General features: G+C 57.9%; 9 protein-coding genes across 9 annotated transcripts; 4 read left to right on the plus strand and 5 right to left on the minus strand.

Moving 5' to 3' along the window:
- Positions 1–3,502: 3,502 nt before the first annotated feature.
- KIP2 (Kinesin-like protein kip2) lies at positions 3,503–6,097 on the plus strand (the record flags this gene model as incomplete). The annotated part of the gene is made up of 5 exons (XM_028617300.1): positions 3,503–3,915; positions 3,975–4,108; positions 4,160–4,228; positions 4,269–4,646; positions 4,698–6,097. The coding sequence occupies 5 exons, from the start codon at positions 3,503–3,505 to the stop codon at positions 6,095–6,097; spliced, it is 2,394 nt and encodes a 797-aa protein (XP_028474607.1).
- Positions 6,098–6,325: 228 nt separating this feature from the next.
- On the minus strand, positions 6,326–8,501 carry EHS24_001511 (uncharacterized protein; the record flags this gene model as incomplete). Its single annotated transcript, XM_028617301.1, has 3 exons — positions 6,326–7,229; positions 7,387–8,156; positions 8,202–8,501. 3 exons carry the CDS (start codon positions 8,499–8,501, stop codon positions 6,326–6,328), a joined length of 1,974 nt encoding a protein of 657 aa, XP_028474608.1.
- Positions 8,502–8,836: 335 nt separating this feature from the next.
- Positions 8,837–10,483, minus strand: EHS24_001512 (uncharacterized protein; the record flags this gene model as incomplete). The annotated part of the gene is made up of 7 exons (XM_028617302.1): positions 8,837–8,933; positions 8,989–9,333; positions 9,385–9,544; positions 9,598–9,671; positions 9,765–9,921; positions 10,097–10,218; positions 10,323–10,483. The coding sequence occupies 7 exons, from the start codon at positions 10,481–10,483 to the stop codon at positions 8,837–8,839; spliced, it is 1,116 nt and encodes a 371-aa protein (XP_028474609.1).
- Positions 10,484–10,867: 384 nt separating this feature from the next.
- Positions 10,868–12,836, minus strand: EHS24_001513 (uncharacterized protein; the record flags this gene model as incomplete). The annotated part of the gene is made up of 11 exons (XM_028617303.1): positions 10,868–11,350; positions 11,399–11,549; positions 11,587–11,659; positions 11,703–11,877; positions 11,917–11,969; positions 12,018–12,041; positions 12,085–12,105; positions 12,151–12,273; positions 12,339–12,447; positions 12,497–12,632; positions 12,682–12,836. 11 exons carry the CDS (start codon positions 12,834–12,836, stop codon positions 10,868–10,870), a joined length of 1,503 nt encoding a protein of 500 aa, XP_028474610.1.
- A 1,063-nt stretch (positions 12,837–13,899) lies between these two features.
- Positions 13,900–17,163, plus strand: EHS24_001514 (uncharacterized protein; the record flags this gene model as incomplete). The annotated part of the gene is made up of 5 exons (XM_028617304.1): positions 13,900–14,579; positions 14,631–15,723; positions 15,780–16,400; positions 16,454–16,729; positions 16,774–17,163. 5 exons carry the CDS (start codon positions 13,900–13,902, stop codon positions 17,161–17,163), a joined length of 3,060 nt encoding a protein of 1,019 aa, XP_028474611.1.
- Positions 17,164–17,620: 457 nt separating this feature from the next.
- EHS24_001515 (uncharacterized protein) lies at positions 17,621–19,543 on the plus strand (the record flags this gene model as incomplete). Its single annotated transcript, XM_028617305.1, has 3 exons — positions 17,621–18,277; positions 18,314–19,221; positions 19,282–19,543. The coding sequence occupies 3 exons, from the start codon at positions 17,621–17,623 to the stop codon at positions 19,541–19,543; spliced, it is 1,827 nt and encodes a 608-aa protein (XP_028474612.1).
- Positions 19,544–20,134: 591 nt separating this feature from the next.
- On the plus strand, positions 20,135–20,985 carry EHS24_001516 (uncharacterized protein; the record flags this gene model as incomplete). Its single annotated transcript, XM_028617306.1, has 3 exons — positions 20,135–20,382; positions 20,443–20,536; positions 20,593–20,985. 3 exons carry the CDS (start codon positions 20,135–20,137, stop codon positions 20,983–20,985), a joined length of 735 nt encoding a protein of 244 aa, XP_028474613.1.
- Positions 20,986–21,274: 289 nt separating this feature from the next.
- On the minus strand, positions 21,275–23,447 carry EHS24_001517 (uncharacterized protein; the record flags this gene model as incomplete). Its single annotated transcript, XM_028617307.1, has 6 exons — positions 21,275–21,469; positions 21,552–21,793; positions 21,847–22,318; positions 22,373–22,546; positions 22,595–22,619; positions 22,672–23,447. The coding sequence occupies 6 exons, from the start codon at positions 23,445–23,447 to the stop codon at positions 21,275–21,277; spliced, it is 1,884 nt and encodes a 627-aa protein (XP_028474614.1).
- Positions 23,448–25,457: 2,010 nt separating this feature from the next.
- Positions 25,458–27,168, minus strand: EHS24_001518 (uncharacterized protein; the record flags this gene model as incomplete). Its single annotated transcript, XM_028617308.1, has 3 exons — positions 25,458–26,318; positions 26,381–26,870; positions 26,912–27,168. 3 exons carry the CDS (start codon positions 27,166–27,168, stop codon positions 25,458–25,460), a joined length of 1,608 nt encoding a protein of 535 aa, XP_028474615.1.
- Between the last annotated feature and the right edge of the window lie 117 nt (positions 27,169–27,285).

A 27,285-nucleotide genomic window follows, 5' to 3' on the forward strand; every position in this document is an offset into this window, starting at 1 on the left:
AGACAGAGAGTGTCGAGTTGGAGATGGTGGGGAGTTCTTGACGGGGGTCGAGACGCTCTCTTATATGCATCTGGAAAACGAGGGTGGCCTCTTGTTTGTAGTGGTGGACCTCATTACCTTCCTTTGTGTGCATGTGGCTCCACGCACGCGTGGGGTGTACCGGCGGGTGCGGCCCAAGTGTACTCACTCTCTCACATTTTTCGAGGGTACTGAGGAGAATACTCGCCGCGTCTGCTGTCGAATTGTGCGTGTCGTGGTATTCGGGTGAAGAGAGTCGAGAATTGTTCCTCCATTCTCTCCCATGGCCCCGGTCCTTGACCTGGAGATTCGGGGCCACGGGCCACGAGGACGCAAGACAAACCTCCCTTCGTGTGTCGGAAAAGTGATGTCAGTTGTGTTCTGGGTCCCGTGTTGGATCGTCCTGTCCTTCCCGTAGTGCCGGTCTGGCGGTTGGGTGGGGTGTATCCTCTCCTCCGGGGCGAACGTCGCCTGGGCTGGGCACGGACGACATATGGCAGTATGCCCGCCGTTATCTCGATGCAAGGCAGCTTGGCAGAGAGTATTGTTAGCCATCCGCAAGCTGCCCCCCTGGAAGTGCTCTGCGGATTGCCCCGCGCCGAACACCCGCAGGGCCCGAGTAATTGTGTCTTGCTTGACAAGGGTTCCGCAAAAGGAACGGGGGTGCGTCAAGGTCTCGGTACGACTCCTCATGTTGTATTTGTCTAGACCGCGCATGCATACAGAATGCTTACATGCTTACCGTTCCCTCTGTCCGTACCAGATCAGAGACTCGATAGACCAAGAGACTGCGGTTGGCGACGGATTAACTCTCGTTGCCGGTATAAACATCACACCCCAGCAACAAAACACCACATGTGGCTTTTGTTCTGTGAACCGACCACTGTCGGTTGCTGTTTATTCGCGTGTTTTAGGTCGGTCGTCCTACGGTATGACACCACCACCTCCTTTCTTGTGCACGCACACGGGTGCGCGAGTGCGACACTAAGGCCACTCGATGGCACTCGATGTGCACCCGTCCTTCTCTATCACCTCACCCGACCCGCATTAGCGGCGGTAAACATACTGCACCAAGGGAGCGGATTGCTGTCTCCCTAAAGACTATAGTGGCTCCGATTACTCGACAAGTTCCAGACCCATTAGGCCCGGGCCCCAAAGGTGCGTTGCGGGACATTTTTAGCACCGTCTTCTGCTGGCTGTTGGATACTACAGTAATGGCCAGTCCTGAATGCCGTGCAATGAACGTTCCACCTGTGGAGGTTCAGGCAAAGGGAACAGAGGCTCTCCACCCAAAGTCCACGAAGCGATGCTTGCCGCTTTGTCTCAGACCAGGACACCCTCTCTTGGGATCTTGTGCGTTGTGGGGTACAGCGGTGTCTGGTGAGGACCCCGTGGATCCGTGGAATGATGGCGGTGAGCTGCCCTTATGGCGTCCCGGCCGATCCCCTCCATCCCGGTCGACAACTAGCATGCTTTGCACTTCTCACACCGTCGGCGTGGGTGGGATGACCCTTTTCGTATTCACTTTTTCCGTCGGATCCATTAGGCGTGAACGCAGACAACCATATGTGGGTCATCTTCTTAATGATAAATTCTTCAGCAGCCGGGACACGTCGTACGCCTGTGCAACCAGTGACACACGTCGTCCTGATCCACCATGACACCCGTTTGAGCCTCATACGTGAGGGCGTACACGCGACTGCCTCACTCATGCTCACCCACGCGGACCCAGCCACCACGAAGGCCTCAATGGCGATACATGAGTCTTGTGGGGACATGAGGGATGACGTCTGGGACAGGCACGTTCGGTTGGAGGCGGTTAATGAGACGAAAGAGGTCTTTGGGCTTCCGTGAAGCCCGGGGGGGCTGGTAATGGCTACAATACAAGTCGCACATACTTTACAATGGCTCACTCAAACAGATCCCTCCTTTCTTTCGTCTGTCTTGACGTCTCCGTACAACATTGGCGCGGCCTTTCATACGAAAGAGGTCTTTGGGCGTCTGTGAAGTGCGGGGGCTGGTCATACAGTACATACAATACAAGTCGCACATACGATGCCTCACACAGGCCCTCCTTTCTCTCGATCTGTCCTGACGTCTCCGTTCAACATGGGCGCTGCCGTCCGCGCGGGGCAGGAATGGAAGGCTCCGTAACATTGCCGGGCCAGGTCCTGCACCGGCCAGGACCTGGCCGCGGCCCTGGAGCAACACTTTAAAGGCGGCCCACCTATGTATTGTATAACTCTAAAAAGGAACGACAAAGGCCTTTTTTGCTCGGTGGTGGGCGTCGTGTTAGACACCCGCTGAACCCACGACCTGGTAAAAACCTGAAAACTTTCCTTCGGCAAGACGTACGGCCCTGGGGTGGCTGGAGCCATTGTGTGGGGGAGGAGACTGTCCATGATCCAAGACCAGTGCGGTGATGACAGCGTGTGGTGGACCCACGACAGCCATCACGGCAGCGCAGTCATGCTTTTAGGGTGGACGGACGCTTTTCAATGCCACCGCGCATCCAAGCGACAGAGCGTGCACCATAACGGCAGTGATCGGGGCTGGGCCGAGGCCGGGATCAAAGCTCGTCAACGGTACGAGTACGAGAGATGTCTTGAGAGCAGATGATACAGCAAGGAGTTCGAGCTGCCTGAGCTGAGTCTGATAGCGTTGGTGGGCGGGTCCAGTATGGCGAGGCGAACTCGGTTGTTAATCGAGTCCGTCTGACCCCGGACCACGCACGCCAGCAGACAGTGGGCCTTGTTTGCTGATCGTCAACCGAGTTCTCGTGTTCAAACTGCCAAAACGAGGCAATGTTGGTTATCCACACTCTGCCCACACCTGCAGAGCATGAGTCGGTCGCTAGGTCGGTTCCCATGCGGCAGCGACCGCCCCGAACGCCCACAATTCAACACATCTTTCGTTCATTTTTTTTTTTACCAGTTCCGGGCTGCAAACAGGGTGGAAACACGAGGAGAAAGGAAAGCAAGAACGGGATGACCTGCGGCAGCGTAGGGCAAGCGTCTGTTGGTGTAGCCAGCGTCCACTAGCCTGTTTGGGTCGACAAGGACAAGACTCCGCTCCGCGCCGCAGCGTTACGTGTTGACACGAGTTCTCCGATGCAGTTGTTACAAGGACATCTTGAAAGTCGCTATGTATGTATCGATGGGTGGGAACGCGACACTGCTGCTTGACTGTGAGATACAGGCCGATCCCAGTCTGTCAGCTTTAAGCATGTCGGATGGAATATGGAACGAGGTAGAGATCTCGTGATCTCGTGTGGCTCAGGCGGGATCACAGACGCGCCTGATTTTGGGCACGGGAATATAATTATTTACGCACCCCCGATAAGCCTGGCGCCACGGGCGCCGTGTGTTTGGGCCTGGGCGGATGGTGTCAACATCTTCTCTTCCATCATCCACATCCAACACAGCATACCTGGCTCTCACTCTCGCCCATCACCTCACACTCCTCCTTCCCTCTATCGCCAGCCATGGGCGAACACTCGTCACGTTCGCATTCCCCAAAGGTCACCACCTCACGACCCCGCGTGATCGGTCGCCCTGCCAGCGCAATGCCTACTCCCCGACCGGCTTCCGCAGCCTCCTCTGCGGCGACGTTGGCTCCACTTGGGAACCACAACGATAACGTCCCCGACTCTCCCCAGTCCGTCCTGTCGCCCGTGCAGGGCGCACCAAAGCTCAAGATCAAGTGTGCAACCACTCCCGAGGCGCGGTCCCGTGTCCTTGTCAAGCCCCGAGGACCGCCGCCACCGCGCATGAAGCCGCTCATCCGTGATGTCGAGGACAACTGGGTTAGCGGCACCACAGAACATCAGGCCGTCCTGGATGCCATGGAACCTGCTCCTATACTTGATGCGTCGGAAACGGTGCTCGTATCAGTCCGGTCAGTCATCATGTTTGCCGTGTCACTGCCTAGCGCAGGGTTGTTTACGCCCCACACAGTGTTCGTCCCCACAACAGCACCGAGCTGCGACTGGACCCCACGTCAGCATGGTACACATCTACATTCAACGACCGCATGATCAAACTCACCAAGGGTCGTGATGGCCAGCGCGATAACCGCGAATGGAACTTTGGTGGGTGTTTTGGGTTTGCTGTCGGATGAGGTGCTGACGTTGCGCGCGCAGACCGTATCCTTCCCCCAGAGACCGACAACGCCAAGATTTATGCCACTTCGGCCAGGGCACATGTCAGATGTAGGTTCACGTCTGTGCGCATATCACTAACCATATTCAGCTGCCATGGAGGGCTACAATGCCGTCGTGTTTGCATACGGCCAGACGGCATCCGGCAAGACTTTCACTCTTACAGGTTCACCAACCAACCCCGGTATCATTCCTCTGGCCATTTCGGACCTCTTTGCCCAAATCAGGGCCACTCCTGACCGCGAGTTCCTGCTGCGCGCATCCTACCTCGAACTCTACAACGAGACCATTATCGACCTTCTCTCACCCGAGGCTGGGCGTGAGCTCTCGATTTCCGAGGGACGGAAGAAGGGCGAGATTATCATCAATGGTCTCACCGAGTGCGCCGTGCGTACAGAGGACGAGGTGCGCAAGCTCATTCGCTTGGGCGAGGAACGTCGCAAGGTCGGTGGCACGGACTGGAACCAGCGTTCGTCACGTAGTCACTGTGTCTTCCGCATCGTGATTGAATCACGCACAGCGTCAGACGGTACTCGGACTCCAGGCCGTGACAAGACCACTCGCATTTCGACCTTGTCCATTATCGACTTGGCCGGTTCAGAAAGGCACACCAGCTCCAAGGAGCGCAATGCCGAGGGCAAACACATCAACCAGTCGCTTCTCACTCTGAAGCTGGTTATTTCCAAGCTTGCCGACATGGCATCCAAGCGCCAAGTCACGCACGTCCCTTACCGCGACAGCAAACTCACTCGTCTGCTGCAACCGTCGCTATCCGGTGATGCGCTCATTTCGGTCATTTGCACTATTTCACCGGCGTACGTCAACCTCGCCGAGTCCATCTCGACCCTCTCCTTTGCTCAGGGCCTCAAGCGGGTGATGCTGTCGGCCCAGCGCAAGGAGGTGGTGGATCCCGAGGCCCTTATCCAGCAGTACCAGAGCGAGATTGCCGACCTCAAGGCGCTCCTCCGTGAAAAGGAGCTGACCCCTACCAACACCGCAACGAGTAAGAGCGACAGGCGAAAGACCCAACAGAAGAATCAAGAGATGGAGAGCCGTCTCAACGAGCTCAAGAGTCTTATCCTTACATCGGCCTCGATCGATGTCGCATCCCACGCCGCAGGTTCCGCTACTCCAATGGCACGCCCACTCAGCCCCACCAAGCTCAAGTACCCCAAGCTCGACTTGGCAAAGTCGACCAGTGGCCTTCAAGAGGAGCTCCACAGCGCCGAGCTTCGCATCACCGAACAAGAGGACGAGATTGCCCGCCTCAAGGCAGAGCTCGACGTCCGTCCCGTGAACCCCGATGAGCGATGCCTTAAGCTGCAGGACGAGGTCAACCAGCTGCGCATGATTGCGGACGACTATGAGCGACACCTGCGCGAGCCGTCGCGCAAGGTCCGCGAAGACGTTGACAAGGAATGGAACGCAAAGCACAAAAAGGTGCTTGACCAGCTCGAGAGCAAGACCATCTGGGCAAACCGCCTGCATAACAACATGATTGTTATTGAGGAGGAGAAGCGTATGCTTCATACACGGTGCAAGGAGGCCGAAGCCAAGGTCCTCGCCGTGTTTGAGTGGGTCAACGCTGCTCTCACCGAGGACTCGGACGACGTCGAGGAATACCCATACTCATCCGCGTCGCCCTTCACCCCCTCGTCAACAGCAGCAGCAACGACCCCCACCGCCAAGCTGCCTCCAGGTCATGGCGACTTTGGCCCCGGCGTTGCAGGTGCGGCCGAGAAACTCGCCTCGCTCACCATGAACGCGTCCCGTATGCGCAAGTCGGGAGTCAACCAACGCGACCTCCAGACCGAGTTCAAGGACTGGTTCCAGGGCAGCTTGTCGCGCCCACCCCGTGGATCTCTCTTGCACACCGAGACGATGCCAGTGTTGGCGGACGTGGACGACGACGTGTTTTAGGACGGTAACGATCGAGAACGTTTATTGAAAGCGTACGGCCATCCCCCATTAATTACACAAACAGACCCCCCCTTCGGATTCGGGACGTTTGCAAATATTGTACACACTGCATACATGTACCGTAGCGATACCCTCTGCTGTTCCAACCTGTGTCTCGCTGTCTCGCGTATTGGCCGATCCGTATTGACCCTCCTCTTCTCAAAATAAGAGTGCGTCAGCCCCCAACCTCTACGCGGCCCGAACAGCGCCCAAGGCGCCAGCCAGTCGCAGGTTGAACAGTTGCGTGGTCTCTTGGGCTGTGATCGCGAGAATCAACACGGGACGGTGGCCATACTGTTGGTGGACAGCGCAGTCGCATGGGGGTTCATCTGCGGCAGTGTCACAGTCCACATTGTTACGATCACCAGGATTCTTGGCGGATTGCAACGGTACACTGGACGGAACAGTAGAGGCGCTGCTTGCGGACCCCGCTTGGGTCCATGGCGTGCTCGTTGAAGGGGTTAACCTTGGCGTGGCCGTCATCTGCTCCTGCGGCGGTGTGCGCTGACCGAGGTCGTATAGAGGCGATGTAACGGCGGCGGTGTGCTGCTTCTGGTCCTTGGAGGCCGTACCAGCGCCCACATTCATCTTGGTGTCGGTTTCACCTGCTGTACTCGAACCGGCACCAACGGCACTGGACGTGGACATGTCGCCCGAGGCGCCACCAGCCTTGCCACCACCGCCGAGTCCGCCGCCGCTGCCACTTGGGCTGTCGTTTTTAGGTTGGCGTTTGCCCCAACCATCTGGAGTGGCGGGGTTCCGTTGGGGCTTGGCCTCGCTCGAGGTCACACTGCTTGAAGGGGACACTGTCTCGTACTCGATGACGGTCGAGGGCACGCCCGTTGGGGGTACGCCCAATGGGGGTACGCCCAATGGGATGCGAGGCTTGTGTGGGGTCGACGCCTTTGGACGCGAGAAAGACCGACGGACGCGCACCACGAGCTCAAGGTTGGAAGGCGTCAACGCGGTCACGAAGCTGCTGCTGATGAGATCTCGGCAGAGTTCCTCAAAGTCTGGTAGCGGGCCAGAGAGCGGCGACAAGGGTGTTTCAGCCGAGTGGGATAGGCCAAGTGCGAAAAGGCCGTCAGAGAAGCTGCCGAATGTGTTGAGGCCCTGCAGGTCTCCCGCACGGACATAGGCACCATTCGAATCCCGCGCCACAAGGTTATGTGTGAGCAGACAGGTATGGTCGCGCAGAGGGCCCTCTAGTTGTCGCTCGAAGAAAGAGTTGGCCGTTTGTATTGACCCACGTGCGGGATGATCGTCTGGGACCTCGAAGGGAAATGATGAGAGGTGGAAGATCTCCGTCTGAGAGGATTGCGTCGCCGTGAAACGGCGTGGTATCGAGAGCCTTGTAGTCGGCCTCACCAAGTACCAGCGACCTTGAATAACAATCGTTGATGACGAGGATGCCTGCCCAGGTGCGGCAAAGTTCCCAAAGAGCAGACATGTAGAGTGCAAGTTGAGGCGCGCCCTCGCGATACTTGTCGTCTCGAGTGGCGACCGAAGCCGAGCTGGCGAAGCGCTTCACCTCACCGACCAAGAGCCCAATTCGGTGTTTATCCCCTTGCACTGTCATGGAATCCATTGTGGCGATAATATCCGGCTTGCAAGTTCCGCCGATACTGGATGCGAAAGACGATTCGGAGACGCTCGGACTCGGCGGTTTCTTAGCTGGTGGTGCCGGAGACGGAGACGATGTAATGGGTGACGCTGAACGCTTGGACGAGCGCGAGGGCGTTCCTAAGGAGCCTCCCATCGTCTTGGCTGGTGGCTCCTCCAGTTTACTGGCAGGAGTACTCGACGTGCTTGACAGGGTGCTCATCGCGGTTGTAGCCAGTGGTGTCGCCGGAGGGGGGCTGCCCGCAGGCGGTGAAGAAACACATAAGCGGTGTGATGGGGGAGTGTCGAGGAGAGGAGTTGGAGCGTTGGCCTTCTTGGGACTGGGACTGGCTGGGAGAGACGCAGGACTAGGGATGACTTTTGTGGAGCCAACTGTTCTTGCCTCCAGAGCAAACGTCTACCCAACTAGTACTTGACACACGGCAGGCAGGCAAGAACTCACGTTTGTTTCCCTGTACTGAGGCATGTTTGCCAAGCGGAACGAGTCGAGGGTAATGGAGTTGCTGACGAGTACGTCGACATCAAAGTCGAGCTTGATACGCTGTATTGAGCCCCTCAAGAACTGAACAAGCTGCTCTTGCAGGAATGGCTCTTGATCCTGCTCCAGGCTGGCGCAGTACATGAAGGTCGTCACCAGGGCACTGTAGCGCGGATCAGACTCGTCTGAAATGAGCGCGAGGCCATCCGGCCCAGACTCGACAAACGGTGGTCGGAGACGGAAGACGTTGCCAAATGTCTTCATCTGCGTGTGTGCAGGGATGGTGTTGTGCCAGCAATAGATGGACGATAATGCAATGGTGATGACAACAACAAAGACAACGAAACCCCAACATGCCTCCGTGCGATCCGTGCCTCGTTTGCCACCGGATACGGGGTGGAATGACTGGCCACTGGATCCATTTTAATAAAGTGGGTCCGAAACATTAGTAGCCATTAGGTCACACGCGATTAGGAGCAGGTGCTGTGATGCAGAGCACACTTAACACTGCATACATGCACTGGCTTTGTCAGTCAGTCTACTATTTATCACACACACGGGCACACACACTCTCTATCAAACATGTCTCTTCCCTCCGTTCATTTGTTCTTCTGCGACAGCTCGACGGCGACCTTGAATGCGCCCAGAAGCGCCGAAAGCTGCATCTTCTCCGAGCCACCGAGGGACAGGCGATGTCTGTACCAACTGTCAGCATTGCTCTTTTGTTTGGGACTTGAGCCTTGTGACTCACTCTGTCGACGCCAGGTGGTCCATGAGATAGACCCGGCTGTTGGGTGGCAAGTCGACAGACTCGAGGTAATCGTACGCCCCAGCAATGAGGTCTTGCAGGGCCAGACCCTTGTCCGTCTTGAGTGCGGTGATGGTGCTGAACGCAGTACCAAACTCGTCCTGCATCATGCTCTCCACCACACGCTGAATGTCGGAAGGGTGAGGGTTGCCCGTGCACGTGTACACTGCGGTCTCATCAATGGTCTCATAAGCCGCATGGCAGGCTTGGAGGACGTTGAGGGCGCGACGCATGTCACCGCGCGAGAGCTTGAGGAGGGCTGCGCGGCCGTCTGGAGTGAGGTTGACGCTGTGAGGAGAGGTCAGCTTCAACTTTTGTGCAATGCGCGAGCAAGCTTACCATTCCTTGATCACGACGTCGTCGACCTTCTTGGCCACCTCCGTCTCTGGCAGAGGGGAGAAGCGGAAACGCGTGCAACGCGACTGGATGGCGGGGGTAATCTTGTTGACGTAGTTGCACAGAATAGCGAAACGGACGTTCTTGGTGTGCTGCTCGATGACTGTATCCCTGGTCAGCTTGGAGATGGTCACCATCCGAGAGGTTACGACTCACCACGACGAAGAGCTCCCTGCGCCGCCTGCGTCATCATGTCCGCCTCGTCGAGGATGATGAGCTTGAATCCCTTACTGCGTAGTGTGAGCAAGAGAAACCGACTTGCCAGGCCGGAATGCTGAGACACCACACGGAGCTCGTGTTGTCAAACTGCCAGTTGTACTCACGAGAAAAGCACTTTGGTCGCAGCAAAGCTCTTGATCTGTTCACGGACAACGTCGATACCACGGTCATCAGAGGCATTGAGCTCGAGAATGTGCTTCTTGTACTGCGTGCCGTATATGCGGCGCGCAAGTGCGAGGACGGTCGAGGTCTTGCCGGTTCCTAAGGAGAGAGTCAGCGTCTGGGTTCTAGTCACTGTCGTAGTGGGTCTTGGCAGCAGTGCGTCATTGCAGGACCCCCAGCTGGGGGCGCTAACTGCGCCGCCAGGAGGACGACCACAAGCAGTGGTCACGTTAGGCAACACAGACACAAAACGAGACAAGACGACAGTACTGACCTGGTGGTCCGTAGAACAAGAGGTGCGGCAACCGCCCAGCCTCGATGAACTTCTCAATTGTAGCTGTAATGTCGTGGTGCGAGACGACCTCGTCGAGCGTCTCGGGACGGTACTTTTCGACCCTATGCGAGTGGTGTCAGCCCATTGCATTCATGATCCAGACACACACCATGACGTCGTCGTCGCCCCGCGTCACCGCATCTCAACTCAACTCTGCCCGACTCACCATGGAAGACCCTCCTTGTCGTCGGCGGCGGACACGGCTTTACCCTTGCCCTTGTTGTCCTTTGCGGCGGCCATCATGGCGGCCATGGCGTTGACAGGCTTTGCGGGAGCAGCGGGGGCCGGGATGGCCACGGGCTCGTCGACGTCCATTGGTTCGGCCATGGTGGAGAGAGTGTGTGGTGTTGTTTATGAAATCAAAACGAAGAGGATATAACAACCCGTGTCATGTCTGGCGGGTTGCACGCGTTGACGCGTCTGCGTGCCTAGAACCAGATAGGCGGGGAAACGAGTCGGTGGCGTGCCTTGGCAACGGTTGACTCACCCATGCACCCCACCCACGGGCACACCCATCACGCGCATCACGGCGCGTCATTGTCTCATGCTCTGTCTCCCCTCGATGCATGCCCCGTACACATGAAAATAATGCATGGTGCGCACTGTGGCGCCAATAACTACGTACGTCTGACTCTGCTCTCTGACTCTGCCCATCTGGTCGTGGCATTTATGTGTGTGTATATACTCGTGAACGCGTTGCGTGTGGCTGGCTCAAATGGGCAGACGGCCGGCACGGAAGACCGACTGCGTGGCAATACGACGGGCCTGGTCCAGACTAATCGTCTCGCGCTTGAGCTGCGTGCCCGACTCGTCGTCATCGTCATCATCATCGTCGTCGCCTTGTCCGCGCATGCCCCTCATAGACGCGTTCATGGCGGGAGTCAAGCCCGCAGCGCCGAACATGCCTCCACCAGGTCCAGTGGGGAGCATGGGCGCGCCAAAGACCGAGAGACTGCTGCCGCCGATGGTAGAGGAGGAGGCGCCAAAGGCCTTGAAATCGGAGACAATCTTGCGAGGTGGCGAGGCCGGGTGGACATCGTGGCCAGCAGGTGAGGTGGACAGGTCAGGCGAAGTGGGGGCAGCACCAGTGGTAGCCGAGGTGCGGCGAGGAGGGAGACGGCCGCCGGGGGTGTACTTGAATCCCTGGGCCTGGTTGTTGCGGCGGAACTTGTCTGTCAGGCGTCGACCAGGAACCTAAAAAAGGTCAGCCAAAGCCGTCGCAAAGACCAAGATGAAACTTACAGGAAGAATGTTCGGGGCGGCATTGAAGATGAACTGGGCGTTCATCCAAGCCTGCACGTTCTTCCGTGAGTGGTCGCTCTGGATGTAAACGTCCGGAAGCTGGACCTGCTTGGTCTGCTCGTTACGAAGCAAGAGGCGCTCGTGGAGCTCCCTGTGGGGTCAGTCTCTCAATTGGGGCTCGAACTCACTGGGCCACTTCCTCGACGCTCTGCATCGTCTCGCCCTTCTCCCGGATACGCTCCGCCACTTCGCGGCCAATCTCTGAGACGCGTCAGTTGTTGTACAAAGAGATATCACAACGCACCAGCAATAAGACGCTCCATGTCCATGTTCTCGAGCACACTGCCGACAATGGTCATTGCCAACAGGTCAGCCGTGGTGAGGGGCATCATCACGCCCGAGGTCATGTTGCAGATGGCGGTGAAGAAGTCAACAGCGCGAGAGTAGTTGCTGAGGGTCTCCTCACAGGCAACCATGAACTGAGAGGCATCAGAAATGAAAACGAGATGGTGACTCACAAAGGTGATACCGTGCTGGGCCATTGTGCGAGCAATGACGAGTGGGTCGTGTCCTGGAGAGTGTCAGCTGAGGTCATTCACAATGCCATCGAATGTCTCACCGTCCGGGTCACCCTGCTTGATCTCTGCAAAAGTTAGCACTCCAGGCCACGGGCAATTTCGTCTCACGGTCGCCGCTCTCTCCAATGCCTATATCTGTCAGCTCGCGCCCACATTAAACCGGGGGATTCTTACCGTGAGGCGGGGCGTCAGCAATGAGGACGACCATGCGGGCGGCTTCGCGACGCCACTCGAGCTCGGTGAGACATGCGGCCATGGCGGCAGTCACTGCCTCGGGGCCATCACCACCACCAGCAGCTAATCACCTGTCAGTTACAGTACACACACGCACACATGCGGAGCGAAGAGTGGTTGTCACATACCAGTCAAGCCACGGAGGTAGGTTTGGACTTCGGCAATGTCCGAGGTGAAGGGGTTGAACTTGTAGACATACGTGTTGTCTTGCGGCTTGTGGTCACGATAGTTGACAATCTGGAGTGGGTTAGGTTGTACACAAAAAATGTTGATATAACCAACTCACCGCCACCCGGAGGTCGTCGACGCCATTCAGACCCTCTTCGCCGCGGATCATGTCGCAGATGGCGAAGATGTGGTCCCTGACCGAGTTGATGTAGCGCTGCATGGACCCGGTGCAGTCGAGAACGAACACGAGGTCACTGCAGCTGTTAGCTTGGGTCATGGCTGCTAGGTGTCTACCACACTGACATGCTCTTGCCAGTGCGCTCGGCCATCAAGTCGACGAAACGAATGTTGTAGCCTGTGACGGGCTCGGGCCTGGGCGGGGTGGGCGGCGGGGAGCGCGGGGGGTACGCTCCATAAAAGGAAGCGTACGTGTAAGTAGAGGTAGGAGAGTCGTCCATGGCTGGTCAAGGTTTAGGGTTGGTCGAGGTTGCAGTAGAGCGTGGTGGCGACGAGGACAGTGAGGTGGCGAGAAGCTGGCCGTTGGATCTGGTGGGGAGGACAGCTGGTCCCCAAAAGAGAGTGTGGGGGGTCTGTAGCGAAGGCTGATGGCGTCCAGCGACACAGAAATGTAGCGAGAGAGAGAACTAGTGATTGTTCTTTAGTCTCGCTGTTATGGCCGGCGCTGAGAGCTGCTGTCTGTTGTTGGATAATGGGTTGTTGTTGGAAATGTGAGTGTGACGTTCCCGTCTCTCCCAACGGCGGTGGACGGCACTGGTACACTGTGGGGAGGCATGGCGCGGGGGCCTGTGTGTGGCCTCTCGCCGCCGTCATCTGCTTCCGCTGACACCACTGTCCCGGGCCATTTCGTTCTGCGAAACCCACTAGGACGGGCACAGTCATCGACGAGACTGACGTTACGTGTTTCTCTCTGTCAAGACCTGAAATCCCCCTCCAGGATCCACATAGAGGCTCGCTGCGCGCAGCGTTTCCCTCTCCCCCAATTTGCAAGCCTACGCGCCTGCGTACTGCGTGTAGTGGCTGTAAAGCCAGTTGAGCTAATGCGAAATTACAACAATAGTACCTTCATTACCTTCATTAGCACCGACCGCGATAGACAATACATGGTTTCAGCACACGTCATTGTTTGAGCCAGGAGCAACACAACCCTGTGGTGTCAACAAGTCAACATCCACATTCCACACACACATCTTGCACCTTTTGCCATCACAACCCCTTTCGTCCTCACACGACAACAGTCCGTGCTCCCCACCACCTGCAGTGACACTGCCACACCAGCAGCGATCTCACCCACAACCCCGCCACGTAGTTCCACCTCGCCCAAACGGTTCTGCGACACCGTTCACAAGGGGCTGATTTCGCCGCTAGGGCCTGTTCCTCGTCGACCCAGCCTCCGTCAAAGCGCCGCCCTGTTCGCACCACCCACACCACCACCACCACCACCCATCACAACCCACTTCCCTAACCCGTCGTCCTCCATCAAAATAATAAGCAGCAGCACACATGTCCCGCCTGCCGACTCTGTCGACGCCGGGGCGGAGTGCCAACTCGTCGCCTGGCTCTGGCATTCCAACCCCATCGATTCGCCGCCCGCGGTCGTCTCTTGGCCCTGGCGCACTCCCGACTCCCGGGTCCAAGCAACAAGATGCAGAAATGGACTCTGCACTCAAGGACCTTCTTGGCCGTCACCGTCCGGGATCTTCTCTGGGATCCATCAAGGACCGTGAAGACCCCGAGACACCCACTGCGTCTGGCCGCGGGGCAGCGGGCTATCTTGCTCCTGGCACAGGCGACGGCGCGCGGTCTCTTCACGCTCCCAGAACACCAGCGTTCCGTCCCCGTACCCCTTCCTCAGTCAACACGCCGTCCTACACTCCAACTTCGCGTCCAGGATCGCGTCCAACAATGTCTGCCCGCCCATCCCTTGCCGCGTCTGCCAACACGCCACGTCGCCCGTCGGCAGCTGCCTCGACGTCCACGCCATACACTCGTCCGGAATCCCGCGCCGGTGCACAAGACAAGTGGATACCCGCGGTCGGTGACAGGGTGCGTTTACCATCTCATGGTTACGAAGGAACTCTCCGCTACCTTGGAACAACGCACATTCGCGACGGCATCTGGGCTGGTGTCGAACTCGAAGGAGCCTTCAAGGGAAGGGGACGAAATGATGGCACTGTTGATGGGTATGTTATCGGTCGGCTCGTAATCGCAAAAGCTGACTTTTTTTTTCTTAGCCACGAGTACTTCAAGTGCGCGCCCAACTGCGGTATCTTTGCCCTTGCAGAGAAGCTCGCGCCTCCCACTTCCAGCGTTGGCCCGTCGCGTCCGGCCTCGGTGGCATCACATCGCTCCCTTACGTCCTCGTACTCTGCGTCTGGTCGTCAGACCCCCGCCGCTGAGCGTACCCGTCGTGCTGGTGCTACGACCCCCGGTTTGACACGCTCGATGGCGGCGCGGCCCAAGGAAGACGCCACCCAGACGCCAACGGACGCGGGGCGCCGAACGCTTCTGGGCAACAGCACTGCGACCAATGCCGCACGCGCCGAGGCAAGGATCACCGCCGGATCGCGAGCGTCCAAGTACTTGGGCATGACTGCCAAGCAGTTGGAGGAGAGGTCCGGCACTACGCCACCAACCAAGCTCACCTCGAGCACTCTTGGCTCCAGCACGTCCACCCCCACACCGAGGATGTCCAAGATGGGCGCCACGACACCCGCCCGGTCCGCTCGTCCCAGCATGGGCCTGGCTACCCCCAAAGCTCGTGGGCCGCGCATGAGCTCTGCCGTTGAAATGATGCCACCACCACCCAGCCCGCAAGTCCCCAAGGTGGCTTCTGGCGGAGCAGCCGCTGCGGCCGCTGCTGCTGCGGCCAGCGCCGCTGCCACTGCTGCGCTCGAGGAAGAAATTCAAAAGCTGCGGCGCCGCAACACCGAGCTCGAGGAGCAGGCTTCAAGTGCTGACCCTGGAGCTGACATTGCGCGCATTGAGGACCTTGAACGCGAGCTGGAGCGAATGACTCATGAGGCCGGCGAGCTGCGCAACCAGCTTTCGACTTCCAACGGCGACGCAACCGACGTTCGGCAGCAGGCCGAGGAGCTCCAGGCCAACGAAGGCAAGCTCCAGGCGGACCTCGATGCCAAAATGGTCGAGCTGCTTGAACTCCGTAGGGAGATGGAGCTCGCCGCCGAGCGCTCGGCAGGCGAACTCGAGGCGGGCATGGAGGCCAAGCGTGAAGAAGTGCGCGGGATGGAAGAGCGCGCCCAGGCTGCCGAACACGAGGCGGGCGAGCTCAAGAAGCTGGTTGACGAGTTGACCCTGGCTGGAAACGTACGTAGTCATAAAACGGTCTGCAGAGAGTGCGTCGTTGCTAACTGCGAACACAGCAAATCATCGAGCTCAACGAAACCAAGGCGTTTTCGTACGAGCAGACTATTCGCGAGCTTACCGACAAGCTGGACCAGGCCAACGAAGACCTCGAGACCAAGGCAGCCGCCCCAGCCGACCCTGACACTACCCCGCGCGAGGCGACCGCTGCCGAGATTGACAACGAGACCCTCACTGCGCAAGTCAAACACCTCCAGAACCGTATCCTCGGTCTCGAGGAGCAGCTCGAGGAGGCTCGCGGCCAGGCCGAGTCCGACTCCGACGCCTGGCAGGGCAAGTACACCAAGGCGCGCGAGAACGAAAAGGCGCTGGCCGAGCAGCTCGAGGTCGCCAAGGCCGAGATCAGCAAGCTCAACGAGGAGGATGGTGTGCACAGCGCTCGCGAGACCGAGCTCAAGGGTGCTCTTGCCGAGAACCAGGCCGCGCTTGAGACTGCCCGTGCTGAGATTGAGACGTTCCGTGCTGAGGCTTCCGAGGCCGCTACTCGCTCGGCCACGAGCAAGGAATCGCCCGTGTCTGAGACTGAGATGGCCGAGCTCCAGAGCAGGCTCGTCTCTGCCAACACTCGCACTAACGAGCTTGAGGAGCAGGTGTCGGAGCTCGAAACCGAGGTGGCGACTGTAAGTCGAGGCTTTCCTATACAATCAGCTGACAAATTAAGCTTCGCACCAAGGCAGTGGAGACGTCTCCTGGCGCCCGCTCGCGCCAGTCGCGCATGTCGAACGGCTCGATTGACGACCCCAAGATTCTGGGCTACCACCACATCGTCAACGACATGAAGGCCGAGAACTCGCAGCTCAAGGCCGAAATTGACAGCCTCAAGGAGGAGATTAAGCTGCTCCAGGAGCTCAACGAAGCGCCCGCACCTGCCGCCAACGTCAACGGCCATGCAGACGAGACTGCCAAGCTCCGCGCGGAGATGACGAAGCAGGGCGCGGCCATGAAGGAGGTGGGTGTTTGACGGAACGGGGCAACCGCATTCTAACAGAACAGTACGAGCGGGAGGTGTCCGAGCTCGAGTCGCTCATCGAGTCCAAGATCTACCGCGAGGACGAGCTGGAGACACGCCTTCAGGAGCTGGAGCGTGACGTCGACCGCTGGCGTGCCAAGGCTCAGGCCTTGGCGGCCGGCAGCGCAGCTAGCTCGGCACACAGCCGGAGCACCTCGCTCACCTCCAACGGTGTCGCGAGCATCGACGAGACACGCTGCGAGCTGTGCGAGGGCCCTCATGACCTGGACGCGTGCCCTGTGTTTGCTGGCACGACGTTGTCGGCGGACGCCGCTGCAGCTGGCGACGGTGGCAGCAAGAAGAAGTGGTGCAACGATTGCGAGAGCGACGCGCACAACACAGCCGAGTGTCCTATGGCCGACGACATGTTCTAGACATACAGACCCGCCGTTAGATTTCCCCACCCCACCCTCACGCATCCAACCCCCCCAGCATGCTCCCCCCCCACCCTTCTCTCTCTTTTTGTCCTCGCATTTTCACGCACGCACGCACATTATTAACGTACTTTGTGACTCTTGGGACCTACCCTACAATTTACAATGTGTGGCAACTATACGGATACCCTACCAGATACAGTTATGCATTATAGTCAGCATGTGGCATGTGGAAACAACACAAGCGGTCCTTTCCTTGCGATCGGGTGGGTGTGGGCCAGACGTGTTGACAGTGTAGGCTAGCTGGTCGACAGTAGGTGACGAGGACGGAAATGCTCCCGCTCCCGCCACGGATCTGTGTTGATGTTGTTGTTGCCGTTGTTGCTGTTTTGCCACCACCACACTCGACCCCATCAAACGGCAACTTCCTCTTTCCCCTCGCCGACACCAGCTCAACATGGACAACTTTGACGCTCGCTTCAAGGTCCATGAACTCCTGGATCTCGTTCAGCTACCACGGACCCTTCGCCTACAAAGCAGTGGCAACAGCTCGGCGCCTTACCTCCCTAGCGACGCGCAGCTGGGAGGGTTCGTCGACCGCCGACAGGTCTTTGTGCATCAAGCCGGAGGCGTCACCGCGATAGCCAATCGTGTCCTTAACGAATGCTCTGAGGCTATCGCTCGCGTGGCGCCTCTCTGTACGGCGGCGTTCAAGGTGCTTGCGCAAAACACCCAGCTGAACGCTCAACACAGCCAGTCGGGAGAGACAGGGATCACTGTCTTCCTCCTTGCATCCCTGCTGACGCCTCTCAATAAAATCATGGTACACCTCCTGCATGACACTGGACATGCGTTGTACTGGCAAGTCAGGCGGAGCCTCACCGGCAAGCCCGACCTCCACCTTGTTTGGGAACCAAACACGTCGCGCTGTGTCACGTTGGTCGTCATTGAGGTCATGACTGAGGCGGCCTTTACGGACCGCGATATCACTCGGCTGGTGTTATTACTGGCTGCACATCAAATCAGTGTGGCCCATGATGGTGGTGCAGTCCACGCCAATCAACCTGATGTGGCGCGTAGCCACCGCTCGGTCGAGTTCGGTGTCCTTGACCAGGTAAGTTTTCTCTCGTGTTTGGCTGCTGATGCGCAGATGCGTGTTGAGACTGTAATGAGCAGCGCACCTTACGCCTTTATCTCCAACTACAACATGCTTCTTGGCTGCCGTCGCGACCACACCTCAAGTATGGATGTCTTTTTCTTTGATAACCCTGTCAGCATCCACTCGCCCGGCACGTCGTTCGAGCTTGCCCAGTCTCCCGCTGGTCTTCTTTTGGGAGTTGGCCTCGACGCGGTGATGGAGAACGCGCCAGATTTGAAGCGCCTATTGAAGACGGTACCTCCTACTCCCACGGCGGGACCATCCCAGACACCCTTTGCCACATCATCCCACGCTCCGCCGCCTCTGCAGCCCGCAAGATCGTCATCAGCAGCGCCTGCGACTGGGCCGGGCGGCAGCTCATTCCAACCTCCGTCTCCAGACTCGAGGGACTCTGGCCTCAAGACAAGCGACTACTGCCATGCCACCACCATGCCTTCAATCACGTCGCCCATTACGCCGACGGATGGCACCTACGACCTCATCGCCGAGGTTAGGATTGACGCGCAGCCCGTGTCGCTCTACCAGGCCAACCCACCCTCATGCACACTCCCGTCTCCTCCGTCGTCTAACTCAGTCATCATCCGCAAAATCATTGGATCGGGCTTGTTCCGTGCCGCCTTCGCGGCGAGCGTACTGGGCATGGAAGGTATTGTCAAGATTATTTTCCTGAACGATTTCAAGCCCAAGTATGACCCCGAGGACCCGTACACGCCTACCGTGGCCGACGCGCGCGCGGCCAGCGCGGCCGAACTCCGGGCGCTCACTGTGCTGCACGAGCTCGGAGTCGATCTCGCGCCGCGCCTGTACGCCCAGTGCGAAGTGGACGACAAGATCTTCTCCATTCTCGATGATGCCGGCCAGCGTCTGCAGCCCTCGCTTGGCTCTGATGAGCTCATTTCGTGAGTTTTCGAAGATAAACAAACCCGTTAATGTGGTACATTTATTAACGATGTAAACAGGAGCCGCATACGCAACATGTACCACGCCCTGCACGCTGCGGGCGTGCTGCACGGCGACGTCGAGTGGCGCCACGTACGGGAGAAGGATGGAAAGATGCGCCTCATCGATTTCGACCGCGCGACGATCCTCCAAGACTTACCTGATACCCAGAAGCAATACTGGGACGTCATTACGGCCACGGAGATGGACAACGTCGAACGCATGCTCTGCAGCATGAGGCCCGTTGACCCTACGACCTGGGACTGGGATGAGGAGTCTTAGGGAGTTGAGAGCTGTCACCAGCCGTGCAAGTGTAGCTGTGCACCGGACGACGGACGACAGACGCCGACGAGACACCGACATACCCCTTTTGAACACTGTTTTCCCACCCATTCTCTGTTCCCGCCCATTCTCAGTTCCCTCACCCCCTGTTTAGTAACTTGTATTGCAGCCTGCTACAGCCTTCCTTGTCGTACCCACGACGACCCCATACCTCGACACCCATCCCGAGATACTGTACATACAATAAAAACGCCCGCTAAGCTACCACATGTCCATAGGACCAATGCATGAACATGGTCATACATTCCGGGAAGACGGGGACGCGAAGTGGGATTTACATACGTCTGCCACTGAAGTGCTCTGACGATACCACATTGAACCCAACTAGAAACCACCCCCGTTTTATTAGAAACACCGAGTCGGGCTCATTGTCTCATCATTGTCTTGAGCGTTCTCATCGTCAGCACACACGGTATCGTACCACACATTTGCCATCTTCGGACCATACAACAACGACGGACGATGACGACAGCGCCAACAGCGACAACAAACACAATGCCAAAGTCGACTACATACACAGCGACCCCAACAATGTCAACTGCAGGGGCTACGAACACCAGCAAGGCGACTATCCCCTTCCCACGCCGTGAGTGGAGCACGGCTGTGTTCGACCTGCCAATCTACACTAGCACTCAAGTGTCGCCTGGCGAGATCTCGTGGGGTTGCAAGAAGGGAAGCGCCGTCGTCATCTCTGTTGTCGACCACAACCTTGACTGGAGTGCCGTTGAGGATGCTCCTACCGCTGTGCTCCTGAGCCTGTGCGACTCGATCCTTCTAATGTACGTCTGACGTTTGTTTGCGACTCCACCGTTACCTTGCTGACCAGGGAGGAACGACAGGCGCCGCTTTCCAGAACCATACCGTCCTCCACCCATGGCCTACGACACGTGGCGCATGGAGCGCGACAAGGACATTGAACTCCTGTACGACGCCGTGAGTGATGTATCCATCGTGTGTGTTCTTCCATCGATATGCTAACCTGCGACCAGGCTCGCCGGCTGGTTCCTGCCGACATTCTCCCGCCGTTCGCTCGCGCAAAGTCAACCATGCTTGCAGCTCTCCACACGGTCTGGATGCCTGGCATTGATGCTTATCAGCTGCATCCACCCATGTCGGATCCCTTTCCCCGGTGCGCCTTTGGTGTCTATGCGCCTGGTCCCTCCGATGCCAAAGCGTATGGCTACACCTTCTGGCAGGGATCAATCTCCGCTACCGAAAGCGAGTCAAGCCTTCTTGACGAGGCTGTGCGCCTCGTGCGTACACACGGCTATGAGCCACTGGCCCCCGGACCGTCTCCACTCCACTCTCTGCCCCTCGCCCACCCGCCCATCGGCGTCACCGTCCTGCCTGGGCACACACCCCTTTCCTTTACGGACGAATAGGGAACGTCTACCGCTAGTGGAACGCAGTGTTGGCTGAAGCAGAGCTTGTCTCTTCGGTTTCTTTCCCCCTCGTTGTGTCATGTCTTGCGGGTCGGTGGCTCTGTCCGTTCCGCCACACCGTTGAGCTTTTCTGTAACCTATGACAGTTGTATATAACCTACCGCAACATAAGTGCTGCTGATTCAATGTGGATATTGCGGGCCGCTGGTGTTTTGATGACTGCATATTGAAACACTTCTGAACATGGCAAACAACTAGACAACTCGTGCTACAACCCTATGCTGCGTTTTTAAGAAGTGTGGTGGACCTCCTGCAGGCGGTACACCGGGGTGTCGATGCCCTCGTACCTGGCCTTGAGCTGCAAAGCGAGGTAGAGCGAGTAGTGACGGGACTGGTGAAGGTTACCGCCGTGGAACCAAAGGTTCTCGACCTGCGTCGGCTTCCACATGTTACGCTGCTCGCCCTCCCAAGGTCCAGGGTCCTTCTGTTGTGGGCGTCAGTGTCGGAAAAGCGCACAAGTGACCGTCGTCCCAGTTGGCGTTGCGCCGACGAGAAAAGAAACTCACAGTGGTAGCGCTACCCAAGCCCCAGACCTTTCCAACCTTTGCAGCGACCTCGGGGTTGATCAGGTCGGCGACCCATCCGTTCATCGAACCGTAGCCCGTGGCGTAGACGACCAGGTCGGCCGGGAGCTCCTTGCCAGTATCGAGGATGACAGTGTTCTCGGTGAGGTGGTCGACGTTGCCTTGGACAAGGTTGATTTTCCTGTCGGCGACAAGAGAAGCTGCGCCGACGTCGATGTAGTAACCTTTCGTAGTCAGCATCGCGTCCCTCTCCGTGCCCTCCTGTTTCACAACTTACCGGATCCGCGGCGAAGGTACTTGAGGAAGAGTCCCGAACCGTCATCTCCCCAGTCGTGGCGGAAGCCAGCCTCCTCGAGACGGCGGTAAAACTCGGCATCCTTCTCGGCGATCTTCTTGTAGACTGGGATCTGGAACTCGTGCATGATGCGGTAAGGCAGCGAGGCGAAGATGAGGTCGGCCTTCTCGGTGGTAATGCCGTTGGCGAGAGCCTTCTCAGAGTACAGGTCGCCGAGGGCAATGTCCATGAGTGAGTCCGACTTGACAATGTGCGAGGTTGAGCGCTGGACCATGGTCACATCTGCGCCAGCCTCCCAGAGCGCTCCGCAAATGTCAAACGCCGAGTTGTTCGATCCAATAACCACGACCTTCTTGCCCTTGTAGGCGTCGGGGCCGGGGTGCTGCGACGAGTGCTGCTGCTCGCCCTTGAAGACGTCCATACCCTTAAACTTGGGGATGTTGGCCTTGCCAGACTTTGGGACATGGTCAGCCATCTAGCCATCTGGTTTCAAGTTTGCGCTACGTACCATGCCGGTAGCGAAGATGAGGTGCTTGGGCTTGAGCGTCATGGGCTTGCCCTCACGCTCGATCTCGACCTCCCACTCGCCTGCCTGCTTGTTGAAGTTGGCCGACTTGACGAGGGTCGAGGACCAGTAAGGGACCTCCATAACCTGGGTGTAGAACTCGAGCCAGTCGCCAACCTGCGTGGGTCAGCTTTGTCCAACGAACGCAAAATCGAAAGTAGTCACCTTGTCTTTGGGGGTGAAAACTGGCCTGCACGGTGGTCAGCTTGAGCTAGTGATTTTCTCGGGCGGGGGGAACTGACCAGTTGTCCGGGAACTTCAGGTAGGGCAGGTGGTCATACCAGACGGGGTCGTGGAGGCAGAGAGACTTGTAGCGGCCGCGCCACTGGTCACCGGGACGCTTGTGCTTGTCGACGACGAGTGATGGGACGCCCATTTGGCGGAGGCGGGCTCCAAGTGCGATGCCACCCTGGCCTCCACCGATAACAAGGGTGAACGGCTGCGTCTCGTTGCCGAGAGCCGCGTCCTCCTTCTCGCGCTTCTCCTTCCAGTTGAGACGGGTGCTGCTGAGGCCGTGCTCGGCACCCTTGGGGCGGAGGGGACCGCGGGGCTCGGGGTGTTCGGTGAGCTCCGTGAGGGCGGTGATGAGGGTCCAGGCCTTGCCGTCCTTGAGACGCAGGATACCCCAGCCGCTGCCGACAGCAGTGCGGAACTTGATCCAGCTGGTGTTGACACCATCGGCCTCTGCGGCCTCCTCGGTGAGTTCCCAGCCAGAGGGATCAACGCGGTCGAGAGTGTTTTCCAGGAGGTCGGTCACGCCGTCGTGGCCCTCGACGGTGGTGAGGTTCCAGCTGAAGGCGACGAGGTCACGCCAGTAGGACTCGTCGCCCCAGAGCGAGACGGCCTTGGGAATGTCGCGAGCCTGGAGGGCAGAGTTGAAAGCGTTCAGCCAGTCCTGGGCATGGTGGCTGGCTGCCGAGGTGAACTTGGAGGCGGCACCAGTGCCGTTCGAGGTGTTGGAGGTCGGGAGAGACTTGGTCATGTTGCTCTGAGGAAGTTGAGCTTGTGGGTCTGCCATCGTGAAAAGGGGTTGTGCTCTTTTATAGGTGATGTGGAGATAGCAAAAGCATTGCCCCCCCCCCCCTTCCGTAGCCCACCTCTGGTGTGCGTGCTGCTGTCCTTGCTCCGTACCGGCACTGGGCGGCAGATTGCTCGGCGACTTCAACGTCCTCTCCTCCACGGTCAGGGACGGGCTGAATGCGGGGCCGCGTATGGTGGCGGGGGCGTGGGGTAACGACTAAAGGTCCCGTCGGCAAGGTGACGTTGCCGGCACAGAGCGGCCGTTTAGACGACGCTGTTGCTCTCTCTCTCTCTCTCTCGCTCTCACGACGCGTCTGGGTTCTTGTGGGAAGCAACAGGCCCCACAAGCACGAGCTGGGTAGTTGCACAATCATTCCTCATCTCTACATGGCTCGGCATCGCCGACACCAAGTGGCCAGTGGCCAGTGGGTACTGTCAGCGGAAAGTGCTTAACCGGATCTCCCACACGTGACAAAGCGTGTCAAACCGATCAAGCCATCTCGCCCGTCCCGTTGGCGGGCGAGACTACTTGGAGACTGCGCAGTGCCAACCAGGTCGACCCACGTCTCTCTCTCTCTCTCTGTACACTTGTTTCAAGACACTGATTCAATTGCGAAAGTTACGTCTAGTATGTAATTCGCTCCCCAAGCAATTTGCCTATACAGCGAAAAATGGTCCGCTGACGGGACGTGCCTTGCATCTTCAGAGGCATAGGAACCGAGGCGAGATAAAGAGGACCTTCCAGGACATGGGATGGTTTGACGTGGTGGAGCCGCGTTTATTTACTGCTGATCACATGCGCAGGCCACTCATGTTCTGACAATCTCGACCGATAGATCGGGTTTGGACTGCACAGTGCCTCCCAGTGTTGCTGCTCTTTCTGTTGCTCACGATGTGCTGTGCTTGTGGCGGACCCCCGTTCGCCGTCCTGTTGCATAACGCGTGATCGTGTGCAGTGTAGATTGGCTGAGCGGCGTCCGTTTGGGCCGACAGATGCCGCTTTCCCCACGTCACCTGCCCCTCGGGCTGTCGCGCCTTCGCTCTGACGAGGGGGGACCCTCCAGTTCAGAGATCTCGTTCGTTCACGTGCGTATGTTCACAGGTAGGTACGCATTCTTGCGCGAATTATTGTTGATCCGCACATTCTACACGAATAGTTGATCCGCATCTCACATGCAGAAGGGACATTGAGCCCCTAACAGCAACGCTTTTCCCATATCCATGACCACGACGTGGTTGTTTGTGCACACGGCTCACTAGGCCCACTAAGCGTACGTCCGGATCGGTGTTACCCCACCAACCAGTGAGAATGCGGCGAGAAACCGCCGCGTACCTACGGACGGCCGATTACTTGCCCGCCCAGTAGATGCATGCACGTTAGAGTCAAGTGACACATTACCAGCACTTCTAGAGCGCGGACAGTTTCTGGTTAAGTGGAACCGCAGGGCGGTGGAGAAGGTGGATGGCGTTTTGTCCGCTATTCAACCACACCACAGGAGAGTTGCGGACCTTTCCTTTATTTTATTCTTGTTTTTATTTTATTATCCCGATCCTGCCCATGCCTTTTCCGGGAGGTGATGTGGACGGCTGCACAGCATGCACAAGTGGGATGGTCCCGTGGCCCGTGAAGAAGGCGGGGGATGAACAGCTGCTGGGAACAGTCAACAGAGGGGAAGCCATTGAACGAAAGGTGGTCGCTGAGTCCGCCCTCCGCTGTGCCGATCGGTTCGTTGCATCGCGGTCACGTGGAGTAGAGAAGAGCAATGCTCCAGATAGTGGGATGCACAGTGCTATTCTTGACCCAGAACGCTAACATTACAGAGCAATGGAATGCTGTGAGGTCCACTGGCCACTGGTTGATGCGGGGCGATTTCATTCCTGATTCTTCGAAAGCAAGTCCAGGGAACGCGGACTGAAGTGGTTCCGGTAATCTTATCACGTCCTTGCAACTCCTTGCCATTGATCTAAGACTTCTTTACATTTTTCCCATATGTACAACTCTAACATTTTAGATAACGTAGACGAACCAAGGGTTGTTGTCACCCTCATCCTCGAGCTCCTTCTTCTCCTCGGCTGTCCAGCTGTGACCACGAGCGGCGTTGGCCGCCTCCCTCTTGCGGTTGGTGCGCTCGCAGTACCACCAGAGGACAAGGGCGGTCATAATGCAAATAATGCAGTAGGCGAGGCAGACAGCGTGACCCTTGCGGTAAAGCGGGGCGTCCTCCTTGGGATAGATGAAGGCAGAGGCCACGCCACCCAGGTTACCGACAGAGACAATGATGGCGGTGCCGACCGACTTCTTGAGCGATCCGCCGCAGTTGTTGCTTCCCCAAGCGACAATAACGGGAATAAGAGGGTACATGCCCGAGGCGGCGAGGAAGAGGCCAAAGTAGTTGACACCCGACGAGACGTTGGCGAGGAGGAGAATGTAGCCAAGGGAACCGATGAGCGAACAGCCGATGACCACTACACCACGGCGCTGAATCTTGTCGGACAGCCAGCCGGCGGTAATGGTAACGATAGCGGCAGCGACATAAGGAGGGACACTCATGAGCTGAGCCTTGGCTGCGCTGTAGCCGAGGTTGGCAGTAAGGGTGGGTGAGAAGAGGGAGAAGGTGTAGACGGGGCAGAGCGAGCCGTGGAACATGATCGCCGAACACCAGACCTTCCAGTCAAGGAAGGCGTCCAAAATAAACCGAGCCTTGAACTCCTGGCTACAGCCATCGCGGTCGAGGTGAAGGCGCTCCTGAAGGACCTTGCGCTCGGTAGTGGTGAGGAACTTGGCAGTGCAAGGGTAGTCGTACATGACAAAGAAGGAGGCCGACGCCACGACGACGGTGAGGATGCCCTCTAGGATGAAGATCCAGCGCTGAGAATTAGCCAAATGTCATCGTGGGGAATTTTTTTTTTTTTTTTTTTCATGCCACTCACCCATCCTTCCAGACCTTGGATGCCGTCCATCAAGTTGATGAGCCTCGCGAGAAGCCCACCGAATGCTCCCGCAGCGGTCGCAGCGGAGAAGAAGAGAGCAATTCGCCAGCTGATTTCGTAGCGCCGGTACCACTGAGTGAGGTAGTAGGAGACGCCGGGGAACAGGCCGGCCTCTGTGATACCGAGGAAGAGGCGAGTGACGAGAAGAGAGTGGAAATCCTGAACGAAGCCCATGCCGACCATGACGACGCCCCAGGCAAGCATAATGATCGGGAGCCACATGGAAGGGCGCCATGCCTTCATGACCATGTTGGAGGGAACCTCGAAAATGACGTAAAAGATGAAAAAGATGGCCAGGCAGAGCGAGTACTGACTTGAGGTGAGGTGGAGGTGCTTTGAAAGGCCGAAGAGGTTGGCGTTACCAATGTTGGAACGGTCAAGGAACGAGAGGAGGTAGAGGAGGGCAAGCCACGGGACAAGGTGGTAGTCGCTGAAGGAGTGAGCCATTTGCTGCGGATCATAATTACTCACACCTTGCGGATCAACTTTGCGATGTTGACATCCTGAGTCTCAAGGTCGCCGTCGTCCGAGTTGGCTGACGAGTCGTTGACATCCTTGACATACTCGGTCTGGACGACGTCAAACTTCTCGCCGTTGTCGAGGTTGGCCGAAATGGTCATTGTGTACCAAAGAGTGATCCGAAGAGGCGATGGTGATGGGGATTCTCTCTTGGCCCAAATGATACACTCTTTATACCATTCCAACGTGGACTCTCGTGGGGGTGACATTGCCAAGCGATTTCAACCTGGGGTAGCCGCCGGACACTCTGCGGGGCTCGGTGGGCGATGAAGCTTTTCCCATGGGGCCTCTCAGGCTCCCCCACTCTCTCCGCGGGGAACAGTGGA

This window comes from Apiotrichum porosum (genome assembly GCF_003942205.1).
Source record: "Apiotrichum porosum strain DSM 27194 chromosome Unknown scaffold_10, whole genome shotgun sequence".
NCBI classification, from domain to species: Eukaryota; Fungi; Basidiomycota; class Tremellomycetes; order Trichosporonales; family Trichosporonaceae; genus Apiotrichum; species Apiotrichum porosum.